This window comes from Suhomyces tanzawaensis, assembly GCF_001661415.1.
Source record: "Suhomyces tanzawaensis NRRL Y-17324 unplaced genomic scaffold CANTAscaffold_3, whole genome shotgun sequence".
NCBI lineage: Eukaryota > Fungi > Ascomycota > Pichiomycetes > Serinales > Debaryomycetaceae > Suhomyces > Suhomyces tanzawaensis.
The window spans coordinates 1,435,378-1,448,515 of NW_017963638.1; the positions used below are offsets into that span (position 1 = coordinate 1,435,378).

At 37.8% G+C, this 13,138-nt stretch overlaps 8 protein-coding genes and 1 non-coding gene across 9 annotated transcripts; 4 read left to right on the forward strand and 5 right to left on the reverse strand.

The window, feature by feature from the left end:
• Positions 1–116: 116 nt before the first annotated feature.
• On the reverse strand, positions 117–1,126 carry CANTADRAFT_25903 (uncharacterized protein; the record flags this gene model as incomplete). The annotated part of the gene is made up of 1 exon (XM_020207575.1): positions 117–1,126. A coding segment is annotated over exon 1 (757 nt), but the record flags the coding sequence as incomplete, so codon positions are not given.
• Positions 1,127–1,815: 689 nt separating this feature from the next.
• CANTADRAFT_49948 (uncharacterized protein) lies at positions 1,816–2,187 on the reverse strand (the record flags this gene model as incomplete). The annotated part of the gene is made up of 1 exon (XM_020209774.1): positions 1,816–2,187. A coding segment is annotated over one exon (372 nt), but the record flags the coding sequence as incomplete, so codon positions are not given.
• A 236-nt stretch (positions 2,188–2,423) lies between these two features.
• Positions 2,424–3,248, forward strand: TRM9 (tRNA (carboxymethyluridine(34)-5-O)-methyltransferase; the record flags this gene model as incomplete). The annotated part of the gene is made up of 1 exon (XM_020209811.1): positions 2,424–3,248. The coding sequence occupies one exon, from the start codon at positions 2,424–2,426 to the stop codon at positions 3,246–3,248; it is 825 nt and encodes a 274-aa protein (XP_020065358.1).
• A 128-nt stretch (positions 3,249–3,376) lies between these two features.
• On the forward strand, positions 3,377–4,501 carry CANTADRAFT_21484 (leucine carboxy methyltransferase; the record flags this gene model as incomplete). The annotated part of the gene is made up of 1 exon (XM_020206700.1): positions 3,377–4,501. One exon carries the CDS (start codon positions 3,377–3,379, stop codon positions 4,499–4,501), a length of 1,125 nt encoding a protein of 374 aa, XP_020065359.1.
• Positions 4,502–5,872: 1,371 nt separating this feature from the next.
• Positions 5,873–5,945, forward strand: CANTADRAFT_t99. Its single transcript has one exon. It is a non-coding gene; the product is annotated as a tRNA-Thr (tRNA).
• A 64-nt stretch (positions 5,946–6,009) lies between these two features.
• On the reverse strand, positions 6,010–7,449 carry CANTADRAFT_36657 (uncharacterized protein; the record flags this gene model as incomplete). The annotated part of the gene is made up of 1 exon (XM_020208689.2): positions 6,010–7,449. A coding segment is annotated over one exon (1,440 nt), but the record flags the coding sequence as incomplete, so codon positions are not given.
• A 217-nt stretch (positions 7,450–7,666) lies between these two features.
• On the reverse strand, positions 7,667–8,491 carry CANTADRAFT_49651 (uncharacterized protein; the record flags this gene model as incomplete). Its single annotated transcript, XM_020209738.1, has 1 exon — positions 7,667–8,491. The coding sequence occupies one exon, from the start codon at positions 8,489–8,491 to the stop codon at positions 7,667–7,669; it is 825 nt and encodes a 274-aa protein (XP_020065361.1).
• Positions 8,492–9,258: 767 nt separating this feature from the next.
• Positions 9,259–10,178, reverse strand: CANTADRAFT_25906 (guanine nucleotide exchange factor). The gene has a single exon (XM_020207576.1). It carries the CDS (start codon positions 10,013–10,015, stop codon positions 9,560–9,562), a length of 456 nt encoding a protein of 151 aa, XP_020065362.1. The 5' UTR covers positions 10,016–10,178; the 3' UTR covers positions 9,259–9,559.
• Positions 10,179–10,290: 112 nt separating this feature from the next.
• Positions 10,291–13,113, forward strand: CANTADRAFT_230261 (uncharacterized protein). The gene has a single exon (XM_020206907.1). The coding sequence runs from the start codon at positions 10,566–10,568 to the stop codon at positions 12,627–12,629; it is 2,064 nt and encodes a 687-aa protein (XP_020065363.1). The 5' UTR covers positions 10,291–10,565; the 3' UTR covers positions 12,630–13,113.
• The last annotated feature ends 25 nt before the right edge of the window (positions 13,114–13,138 follow it).

Genomic DNA, 13,138 nt, shown 5'->3' on the forward strand with positions numbered 1-13,138 from the left:
GATTATATCCGTTAATCGCCACTTTGAATTGTTGATCTGTTTCACATGCAAAATTAGATATCCAGTAGTGTACATAATAAGCGCACCATTCTGGGAACAAATATGCCATCTGTTGAGCTTGGAATGATGAGTGAGTACTTGTGGTAAACGTACAAACACTTGAATTAACGATTCTACGAAAGCGCTCCACAAACATCGTGGTGAAACACTAAAAATATGCATTAGTCTGAGACTATATACTGCAGTGCATGTTTCGAAGAGTATTTTCTATGTTTTATGGGGAAACTATCTCAAACCCTTTCCGTCAACCTCTCCTTCTCTTCTCCATTGCGACTCAAACGCTCCGCTATTTTCCATTTTATATAGTCTGTAAGCTTCAACTATATGATTTGGTTGCAATGGTTTCGCTACATCACCTCCATACTGTAACTTTTTGCTTTTATCATCCACATTAACTTCTTTTCCCTGCTCTAAACTCTTTAATACAGCAAGCTTTTGCTTCTTTTTCTCATCGATATCTATTATGAGCTTTGAACGGTTTTCTCTCTCCTGAACTTCAAATGCTTTGGTGATTATCTCACCCAAAAACAGTTTCGAGATACCTGCTAACACAACTGCTAAATTTTGTGGGATAGATTGGCCCAACACACTATTACAGATCTTCTTGACACCAGGCTTATTGATTGTCATTCTTCTGTATGCTTCAAATCTTTCCATCTGATCTTCTGAAAAGTGTGAAATCAAAAGTCTCTTCTTCTCTTCTTCAGGCATATCCTTATCTATTTTCGTTTCTCTTAGTTCACGGTACCTTTGTGCTAACTCACTGTCTTCTATATCTGACAAATCACTCACATCCTCAATATCTTCATCCTCATCTTCCTCATAATAGTTGTTATGATCTTCAATATCCTGGGTAGATTGATCTAAAAGGCCTGTTTTTCTATCCAAATCATTATAAAAGACCCTCCAAATCAATTCCTCATCATCTTCATCTAGGCTGATATCGCTCACACTCTCATTATCCACACTCTCACTATATGATGACATGTTTAAGTTGCACTTGCTTTGTCTTGGTTATGAAATCTTTATGTACATGCTTATATACAGGTCTATAGAGTCTCCAGAATTGAACAAAATTCGTTGTTGAGGTCCGTCTGTGTGTATGGTTGGGTTTTCAATTTTCGATAAGGTACCAATCTAAATAGAATGTTTTGACGCAAGTACCCAATGTAAATGCAATATTTATTAAGCCAGCTCCATAAATATTGTGGTTAGTTCCTTCGCACTCTCCACAAAGTGTTTCCAATTTACTTTTGAGATGCTTTTCATTCTCTGACATTCCGTAATCACTTTTGCTTGAGTCCTAGAAGAGCTGTTATGCGTTGTTGCAATCTTCAAAGTCATCAATGTTTGATGTCTTAAGGCTGACATTAGTTTGATCTTCAAGTTATTAGTAGGATGCTTTGGTAGTAACAATTTATTCTCGATAATTTTACTCAATTGATACTTAAGTTCAATAGATAGATCATTGATATCTTTCTCTTCTATCTCCTCAAGATCAATATTATAGGTCATATTATCATGATATAGCCATGATGCATTGCTATTTATAAAAATATGCAAAGAGTCATTCATCATGTTGGATCTATCACCATATGATATGTTGTGACTAATGTTGTACAATTCTTTGATGGGTTCAAGATATAAGCTTAATGCATTCTTAACCTTGATGTCTTGGAAACTACCGTCCAGTATTCCATTAAGGTAGAATATAAGGGATATAGGCCTTTCATAAACACCTTCACTCTCTTGAAATGTAAGCTCTGCTATCGAAAGATGATCCATGATTGTTTGAGTCACAAGGAATGGTAAGTCGTTCGAATGTATTGATGCCAAAGTGTAAAATAAGGTAACCTTCATTAAATTTGGATCAAGGAAGATTTCGTTCTCTTCGCCGTGCACTAATTCAACTACATAGTTGTTCTTCCCCCAGTCATTGATATTGATTGTCCCACCAACTTGTAAACTGGACTTTAAATTATCAACCAATTGAAGCCTGAATGGGCTTGATGGGTACATTTGTGTTATATGATAATCCAATTGAAGTTGTGTTGCCGGTATCAAATCAGGGAAAGCAAACCCTTTATCTCCAAACATCAAATGAATAGGAATAGTGGATATCTCCATCTCAAGATCCTTCCAGCACATCTCTAGAGCTTTTGCATTATCACCATCACGGACATTCAATAAAGGTAATAGAAGAAGTAATAATATTGAGGCAATATAATAAGCAACATTCATTTCCCATGAATCTATTATCCTTTTACTAGTCATGATCCATTAAAGCTTCACTTTGATATTTGTATGCAGGTTTCATCTATTTTATCTAAAACTTTGATTGACTTAAATAAACTAAAAGTCCAATGTCTGTTCCTTCAATAGCAGTTGAAAAAGGTATAGATCCAAAAGTCCAAGAAGATGAGTTTGTTCACACTGTATATAATGAGATAGCTCCTCACTTTTCTCAAACACGCTACAAGCCATGGCCAATCGTGGAAAGATTTCTTAAAAGTCGAGATGACTACTCAGTTGGCTTGGATATTGGATGTGGTAATGGAAAGTACTTAGGTGTAAACGACAAGTTATTCATCATCGGAACAGACCGCTCTGATGGACTCATTACCTGTGCAAATGAGAATTCCAAAGGATCATTCAATCTAGGTGTTGCAGACGGGTTACACTTACCACATAAGGATTCTTCTTTTGATTTTGCAATTTCTATTGCCGTAATTCATCATTTCTCTACCAAAGAGAGAAGAGTCGATGCAATCAAACACATTGTTTCGAAATTAAGACAAGGTGGAAGAGCGCTAATCTATTGTTGGGCTTTAGAACAGGAAAATTCAAGAAGAGGCTACAAAGATGGCGACGAGCAAGATATCTTGATTCCGTGGGTGTTGCAAAAGAAACAAGAAAAGAAAACCAAGTCAAAACGAGATAAGCAACTGTCTACAATCTCGGATCGCTCGGAAGGAATAAACCAGATTTCGAGTAGTGCTGAACAGAATCCCTCAATGAACACCTCAAAAGATCTTGTCTCAGAGTCGCAATCCCAAACAAAATATAGGTATTATCATCTTTATAAACGGGGAGAATTGGCAGAGGATGCGCTTCAGTGCAACAATTGTGAAATATTTGAGGAAGGTTACGAGAAAGATAACTGGTGGATAGTTCTTGAAAAGAAATAACTTATTACTGTAAATACATTATTCATATCCAAATCTGTACTTCTTTTGTTGAACGGTGCGATATCTCAAAATCTCTTATTGCGAGTTTTCTGCAGGAAACAATCCATGTTTCTTTCCTGTCCATTCAAATGTTATCTCCTCTGGAGAAAATAGACAAGGCGATACGAGCAACTGACTTAGATGCATTGGCATGTAGGCACAGTGCAAATCAAGCCAACTACATTACCCCTCAAGATCCATTTATAGAACCCTTGATTCTATCATACAAATCGAATTTGCAATATTGTTCAGGATACACAAACCTTTCAGCTGGCAGAACACTTAGATCTGTATTTGGAGAAAGAAAGTTGCCCTTGATAAACAGAGGTACATATTTAAGAACCAAACTGATCGATCAAGTTACAGAAGAATTTATTAAACAGTTCGATGTGTGCCAAATACTTTCATTAGGAGGAGGCTCTGATACTAGGGGGTTCAGGTTTCTTGAAAAGTTTGAAAGGGTTATCTACCATGAGATTGATTTTCCAGAGTCTACGAAAATTAAGAAAGTGGCAATCTTGAGAAACGAGAAATTGAAATCGATTGTTGAGTCCCAAGGTGAATCTGTAGATATTACGAGCAAAGAACAGTTCCAACAGCTAAGTCCAAATTTACATACCAAGAGATATCACCTACAGAGTTACGATTTGCGCAAATTATCCAGTGGTCTGACCTCAGAAGATGTCATACCTTTGTTGAAGCACTTTGACAGCTCCCTTCCCACACTCGTTCTTAGTGAATGCGTTCTTTGTTATGCTTCACCATCAGAAAATGAGGAAATAATAAAATTTTGGAAGCACCAATGCAGGGGCCTTGTTTCATTCCTCATATATGAACCTATGTCGTTGAATGATTCTTTTGGGGCAACTATGACTAAGAACTTATTACAAAGAGGAATCAACTTGCAGACATTTAACGAATTACCCGATTTAAACTCAAGACTAGTGTTTCTTTCTGATATATGTGGGCTCTCCCATATCAAGTTAACAAACATGAGTGATGTTGGTGGATATGTCATATACTCTAGCTCAAAAAAACCATGGATTGAAGTTAGTGATATGAAACGTATCAACAAACTTGAGTTTATTGATGAAGTTGAGGAAATTAAATTGCTATTTGAGCATTATTGCCTCTGTTATGCTGAATCTAGTCCTGGCGATATCACATTCGAAGGTGTCAATGAAGTTAGATGGGAGTCAGATGACTGGTCATAATTCGGCTGCGTAAACGTTTACGGCTGCCATTATTGTCCTCCTTGGAAATCTATGAACTTCGTCACATGATCTACGAAAACAGTGGATGCAAAGTTAAAGTCATGAAGGTTTCTCTTCTAGCTCCATAAGATCAATAATTATTATGAGCGTATTTGCTTGTACCCGATCAAAATACAATTAAAGTATTGTATTTAGCTCTTAAGAAAATCAATGCTGAGCCCAAGAGATGTTAGGGAATATTGTTACAAGATAATATTGTGGTGAGGGAAGGTAGTTTATATAATGTTATTAGCCCAAAGCCCAGACAACGTTCAGTTGGCAAAACTAGGATTTAGAATTTACTCTACAATATGTTAGACAAAAGCAACCAAGCAAATACTCATGTGACTCTTACTTCTAATACTTCGTGGTGGAGAAGTCAACTGATAGATGACATCGACCATTTCATGATTCCCCAAAAGTATGTATTAAAAGGCTACCAATCTCAGTAGTTAGCTCTCAAGAACCTTGAGTGAATAAACGAGAATCAACAAATACATAAAGATTTCTTTGCGAATGGAAAGTATATTGTCACCTATTCTCTGGATCCCCCGTTGCCAATTAACTGAGCAGTGTATGGCTCTATACCTCTTTCAATGACCATCGTGGTCTCTTTTTTTTGATAATGGGATGTCTATTATAATCTACTGAATGTATACCTATAGATTGCATACCATTATGGTCAAACCTATCTAATTTAATAAAAATTAGAATCGTTTTTTGCTGACTATTTGCAACTTGGTGTGCGATACATGGCACCTGTAAGGATCAAATTATGTTAGATAAGACTTTGGATTATGAGTTGTGGCTGGACAAGAATAAAGGCAATTGGTTGATTGATTAGAGGGGCGACCAGATAGTCTTTTGTCACATGTTTTGTGTTCTCATAATAGAAGAGTCCAAAAAAACTGAGTGTAACAGATTAACTTTAGATTCTGTGTATAAAGCCATAGTAGTAATTTTTTACTATTACCATTATCTTCTTAAGTAGCTTATACTTTTGTGGAATCGTCTTAGTCCTAATTAACTCTTATAGTATCTTATCCTAGTTAGCCTGTTACTTAATTCTCTTGATCTTAATTATCTGCCTGTCTCTAGATCTCTGTGATGGCTCCTTAACTATTTAATCTATGTACTTTCTATTGAGTTCTTGTTCTGAGCTCTATTATTTCATTTCATCGCTGAGACTGTGTACTTTTAGTCTAGCCTCTCATTAACATGTCCTTCCGTAACATCTCATATCGATGATATTACCTAATGTACGTAATCTCTATTATGTAATCATCTACCTAATTAGTCTGTATTTTCGCGCTCCTTTAATATCAGAATTAAGCCTCTATGGCCAAGTTGGTAAGGCACCTCACTAGTAATGAGGAGATCGTCAGTTCGAATCTGGCTGGAGGCATTTTTTTGGTGTGAGAGTCAACACATGCTACTTCAAGAATAAACGTATCATTTATTTTTACTAACTATCTCCAATTTTGCTGGTTTTGATTTTGAGGAGGAAATGGATTATAACCTGTTTGTTGGGATGTTCCAAATCCAGTAAATTGGTGTTGTGATTGTTGTGATTGTGGTTGTACCTGTCCAAATGTTTGCTGGCTTTGGAAAGGAGAGTAACCTTGGTAGTTTCCAGGTTGTATTTGTTGTTGCTGTTGTTGCTGTTGTTGCTGTTGTTGCTGTTGTTGCTGTTGTTGCTGTTGTTGATGCTGCTGTTGTAATTGTTGTTGCTGTAGCTGATCAGAGTTTGTTGGATATGCAACGTTTGTAGTAAATTGGTTTGGTTGGTTGTACAACGATAAAATACTCTGTTTGCTGGCTTGGGAAGTAAACTGTGGGTTATTCTGCTGAATCAACTGTTGCTGATGTTGGGGATTGTTGGGGTCCAAGTATTGTTGCCCATTAGAGTCCACATAAAAAATTTGACCAGTCACAGGGTCAGTGTATTGATATATTTGTGGCTGCTGTTGCATTCCGCCAGTTTGTTGTGGTACTGAAGTGGTCGCTATAGCAGGGATGGACTGGGTGTCACTTGGCTTCGATGCCCACCAATCTTCCAGCATGGGACTTTTAGAAGGTAGGTTGGACACTGAGCTTGTAGTTGATGGTCTTTTAGGAAGATCTGGAGGAATCTCGCTTTGCAGAGGGTTGATTCTGGTGTCCTCTTCTAAGATATCTAGGGCCGTATCAATTACACCATTACTCAATAACAAACTTTCAAGGACAGTATCTCTATCCTTATATCCGAAGCCCATAATTTTTGAGACTTGCCCCAGATACAAGCTGTTTTCGAAGGTAGTAAGCTTTCTATGAGAAAGCCTTGGTAGAGCTGCCTTGTTTGCCGCATTGGATCCTGATCTCAGGCGTCCAGTACAAGAACTATTGATGTATGAATTCAGTCTAGACCTACCACCACTATTGGCCAAATATGAATTCAGCCGGGATCTGGAAAACAAACCATTTCTCACTGAGTCATTCTCGTCGGAATACTTGCTGAGTCGATCTTCGTAGTCTGACGCGTCAATTGAATCATCGCGGAACAATCCCAATATGTACTTGTCCCTCAAATACTTCTCTGCTGCGTCTTTGTCATCATCAGCATCGTATGGGAAAGGTATTCTCTTGGGATTCCATTTTCTTTTTGCCTTCTTGTTTCCAATCTTACGAAGGTTTGTAATTTGCTCTGCGGGCCAATCATCTAAGGTCAATGACTTGACTTTAGAGATATTCTCCTGCGGAGGACCCAAGACTTTCCTGTGCAATGAAGCACACCTACCACAGAGAAATATACCAAGGTTATAGGAGGCCCAAGTTGGGTAAGTAGCACCGCACTCACCACACTTATTGTCGTTAGAACGGTTGTTGACTAATTCGATCAACTGGCTTTGGACCTGTTTCTGCTGCTTCTTAAGGGACATTGAAGAATCAAAATGATATACACTTTCACTTTCTTATCGTGTTGAACAGAGGATTCTCAATGTTCCAATTGTATTCATATGTCCGTAGAAAATTGCGTGCGTAAACCGGTTCAATGGAAGTAGCGGAAGCTGAAAGTCTAGGAGTCTGTGATAGCAGGAATTCCAGTAAGAATAGCATCTACAAGCTTGCAGAACAATGTACTGAGTGCTATATATTGAGTTGAATTGACTTTGTCAGCTTAAAAGTACCAATGGAATTGATAATAATGTCCGAAACATAGACATTTATTGATTCAAGTCCAATATCTAAATCTTCCAATTGACAATTGAACTCTTCAATTTCGTCCTCAGAAACTGTAGACTTAAGTTCACCTAGCTGAAAACTAATGTGGTAGATTGGCATTTTCGGCTTTCTCTCAATCAAGGACAAGGAGTTTGCGTTTGTGAAAATAGAATCACGGATTCTCTCAAAAAATCTTCCGGAACTAGCATTTATATCAATTACGCCGGCCAAGAATAGTGTATCTTTCTTTGTGCTTTTGAAAACTCGAAGATGGGGTTCAAACTTTAGTCGAACATACTTCTTGGGGCTTGCGGCCTGTCCTAATATACCCTTCACTCTTTGATAACGATTGACCTCCTCCTCATCAAACCCCACTAATGAATCATCAATTTCGAGATTTTGGAAAGAATGCTTAAGGTTATCTTTTAATTGCTCGATCTTATAATCATCACCTTCAATATTCGGATAAATTGATATATGGTATCTCAAGGGAGAAACCTTTCCAATGTCACTCCAACTGTACTTGGAAGCGATAGGTATCCTGGACATTGCCTTCTTTGTTTGAGAGTGCATGAGATTCAAAGCAGATGCAGAAGGTCTCCATGGTATGTATAAAAAGATCGACCCTCTATTCAACATATTCTCAGCATAGTTTTGCAGGAAGATATTAATATCATCAATATCCCTGCTAGACTGTTCTTCGTCTGAAGCTAATTCAGAGTCCGATGAGTACTCTTGTATGTGGTTCATCTGGTTGTCATGAAACCAACTTAGATTTCAATTGTTCCATATGCAGTATTGGATGGCAAATATGCAGAAAGACTTCGAAACTAGTGGGGATTCCACATTCAATAAAACACAGGATATAAATGCCTTCTTAATTACAGACTACGCCTGGGCTAATTAAAGAAAGAGGAGTTGCAATACTAAGCTTTGGCTGTATCGTTTTTAAACTTTCGGTATTTTCGAGATAGGGAGCAGCGCTCACCTGAATACATAAACTGCACATTTAAAGTCACTAGCTTCAAATGAAGAGTTGAAAGACTTAATTATCTGAATTATTCCAAAAAAATGTTGATTTTTTGATTTTTTGATTTTTTGGCAAATTTATTTTACTTCTGCTGTCCTCGTCCAATAGTATATATTTCCACATAGAATTTTGAAAGTTAATAGACCTGACTGATATCAAATATTGTATACATTCATAGTACAACAACTTCATTCTTGCAGATTGCGAAAACAAATTGGATACAAGTGAAAAGTAATGCATATTGAGCTTTGCTTTTGCAACAAATGTGCGGCAAGTAACCGCAACATAATAGCTTATTCAAAGTAAAACCTGTGCTAGATTATCATTTAATAGTACGTTCTACTTTTTTTGTATTTTTAATGGAAAATTTTAAAAAAAAGTCTACTCCTAGGGGATACTAGAAGTTGCTTGCAGGGTGAAGTGTTCTGAACTTCAATTGATTTGCTTTCCTTTTACCCTAAAGTGCACCACTATTCAACCATCTAGTAACTAATTCAATAATGTATAAGTTTGCATATTAACCATCTATATCCATGATTACGATAAGATGTTGGTATCGTCCAGGAGTGGGTGGAAAGGAGGTAACTAAAACTTTTAAATAAGATTGGTTCTGGATCTCTTCAAAAATGTTGGTGGGTTGCATTTGGATCTCACGTCTCTTCTAGAGTGCTCTAGTGGATGAACTCTCAGTTAGCACCAGGTTTATTCTAAATTAACTGATCAAGTCATCGGATTCTAGTGTTTGATCATGAAAATTAAGGAACTGCGGATGTCTTCTATTATAAGGTTTAAGAACTCTGATAAAGCACACTGTTGCAACTCAAAAAGTACTTTAAATTCTTAACATCATTTAGGTCAGTGGAGCTCAATCCTGCGAATCCAATAGGACCTCTATCACACTCGCTACACACGAGAACTCGTTCAATGTTTATGAAAGTTTCAGAATCTTCTAAAGAAAACTTTCCAGCAACTTCTTCTGTAGGTCTGGAGACTCCAATATTATCAAAGTCCCATACATCCCCTATCTGAAAGAAGGAAGCACTGCTCTTTACCACTTCATTCGCATCGGTAGCAGTTGACATCATTTTCGGAGCTTCCTTGATTTCCACTATGTTCTTCTGCAACGTTTCCGTTACTGGTATGATTCTAGCGTTGCATTTTTGAAATGAGCATCTGGTCAACACAGGTTTCTTTTCAGATAACACTGCTGCCAAGTCAATGTTGGAATACGTATGTGATGTCATGGTAGGGTTTGATGTAGGTTTGACGGAAGAAAATTACGCAAACGTGAGTAGCGAGAAAGAATTTAGCCACGAGAATTTGAATTAATTTAGATTGCTTCCTGTAAAGGAATTGTAGATACACTAACTTCGCCGATGGAGTAAGAGCGGAATCAAGTAGTATTGACTTTGTCTAGTCGGAAGTAAGTTTCTGTCAACCATTCCCTCACCCAAAAGCCAAAGGCTTGGTCCGTAAGTGTCGTAATGCGGAACTTCTTTGATCTCAACGCTTTGTATATCCTTCAACTAAATAGTGGGAAATTTCCTTTTTGGGACCAAATATCAACAATCTGCGAGACGTTAATACCTAGAAAGATCAGTGCAGATGTTTAATTCACTTCATACCAACTTATCGATTTAGATCAAGACAGAGAATTCAGCAGAAGTTACAAAGAACGTTGGATCAACCACATTCAAGAATCACCCGCATCGAATCAATTTGCAATCTTTTGAGGAGTTTCATTTTAGAGTCAACAAGTCTTTCAACGACTCCAACACATGAAGTGAATACATTATGAAGGGAATTTCTTTGCTCGTAGCTCTATACATGGTTGTGGCCGTCAAAAGTTGGAATACTTTATACTCATATGCTGATGAAAAGATATATCTTCATTTATCAAATAATGACTTATTAGCACTTAATTTCTCGATCACTGGTTTTGATAAGCTTCTGGAATCTCGACTACAAGAAGTCGAGTTGAATAATGGACAAAGGGTAGATGGTCTTCAAAGTCCTCCTCTCAACTCAACGCTCTTTCTCGTGGGACAGCAATTGTACGGAATCACCAAAGGTGGACCAGAAGAGAAAGATGTTTGTGGAAATGGAGTTCTTAATATCATTAGGTATGATTCTTCTAAGAATGAATGGATGAACGATATTAAGTTAGGTTTTGATGGTATCTCAGATGCTTCCTTCTATAAGTCCTCAACTGTATTAACCTCTCCAACTAACAACGAAACCATTTACATTTATGGAGGACAATGTGAGAAAGATGGGAAAGTCTCTAGCAGAATGATCTCCATAGATATGAAATCATTTAAAGCAGCTAACATAAGTACATCTACGAAACCACAACCATTTTTTGGAGCCTCAAACTTGTTAGCACCCAATCCTCAAACTCAGTTAGTGATAGGGGGACAAAGTAATGGTGGCTGGCTAAACATGTACCAATTAGCAACTTGGGATTTCAGTTCTGGTTGGTCATTCAAGCAAATAAGTAATGGCCCAAGTGATGAAAAATTGAATTCGAGAATGGATGCATTAGTCTTACCGATGTTCGACCCCCTTGAAAACAACACCATTTCTACAATTTCAGATAAGCTTAAAATAAGACAGGTTTTGCTAATTGGTGGTATGCTATTGGATTCTTATTCTAAACCATCATTATCGAAGTTGTTATTGAATTCCAACGATTGGTCATGGAATACATCTATCGCGTCAGAAGTGAATGTTCAAGAAATGATGGGGGCAGCCACTATTTTTAATACTTTAGTGGTAGTGAACACATCGCAGTATTCAAATAAAAGGGACGATCCCCACTATCAATTGAGTTTATATGATGCAGATTCCTTTGCACCTGTGAAGAGTTTAAAAAAGAATTTCGCAATTCTCCACTCATCAAGCAATGTGGCCAAACAAGGAGCTAAATCTTCAGTGACTACTAAGGCAATTATTGGTACAGTTATCCCATTGTGTGCTTTGGTAATGGGACTTGCTGGAATGTTGCTTTACAAGAAATACAAAAGAACTCATGAACAAAAGTTTGATGATATGAGTGAGGTAGATTATCACTTTGGAAGTTATTTTGATAATTCTTCCGCGATGACTTCCAACATGAAACATATAGTACCTCCAACAAACTATATGCCTACGAGTCGCAGAGTAATGACCGAGGCCGAGAATAATGAAACTAGTTCGACATTGGAAGTTGCATCATTCGATTCTTGGATAAAGAAGAGAGAAAAGTTTGATCAAAAAAGAGTCAAAACCAATAACCGCCACAGTTACCTAGCATCCAACGAGACTCTAAGTAGTAACACTTCAGATGATGGTTCGATTCTTGAAAGAAGGTATAACCCCGTGAAACCACAGCCAGCTCCAGTTCAATATTCAACAAACCTCGTGAATAGGTCGGTATCAATGATCAAGAAATCGTTCTCTTTTACAAATACACCAACCGGTTCGGCAAGTCCAGAGTATGGTATATTGAACAACAAGGTGAGAGGTAGAGCTGCGGTCTCTTCTAAAGTCTTCGATGATGAAAACAATAATAGTCAGGAGAATGTTTTTGCCGATCCCAAAGAAAGTGAAGTTGATATCGCCAAATCAAATATGTTCAACGAGAAAAAGCAAGACGAAGACGAGCAGGTATCAGATTCGGATCTCTCAGTGGATGACAAGATGGATGTCCAGGTGCTCGTAAGCTCAAAACGACGCTCGGTGTTAAAGGTCGTTAATCCTGACCTAAAAACTATTGAAGATGTGAGTGATTCAGATGTCTCTCATGGCGATCATGAGGTGGACTTAGCGAGCATGAGACAAAGAATACCTTCCGGTGGAAAGTTGTTGGACGAGTAGATTAACCTGTAATATATCACTTAATTTCGAATGATCTGTACGAGCTATGTAGTCATCTGTTAGTTATAGTGTGATCCAGAGACTTCACGCGGAGTGGGTGCATATGGGCAGTTGCGAAAATCGAACTGCACCTCTCACAAGTGGAATGATAAGTCAATCTAGCTCCGATATTGAATCGATGTAGGTGGACTCTCCCAAGTTAGCTGAGATCAATGTATGTAGAAGCGGAGTTGCAAAAGCTACTACGAGTTGACGCTAGTAAAAGATCAAAATTGGTTGTTTTTCTGCTCAAGTGGCACCTGATATCTATAATTAACTGGTGCTATTAATACACACGGGATGTGCATCAATTACAATAGGTGTAGGTACGTGCATGACGGCACATATATGAGTAGGTCATGGCTCCTTTGGTATAGCCTCCTTTCTTCGGCTGGGAATCCTGACATGTAAGGCAGTTGAAGACCACAATCTCGTATCCCCGCCACTAAACACAATTTAATGCGGCAAAG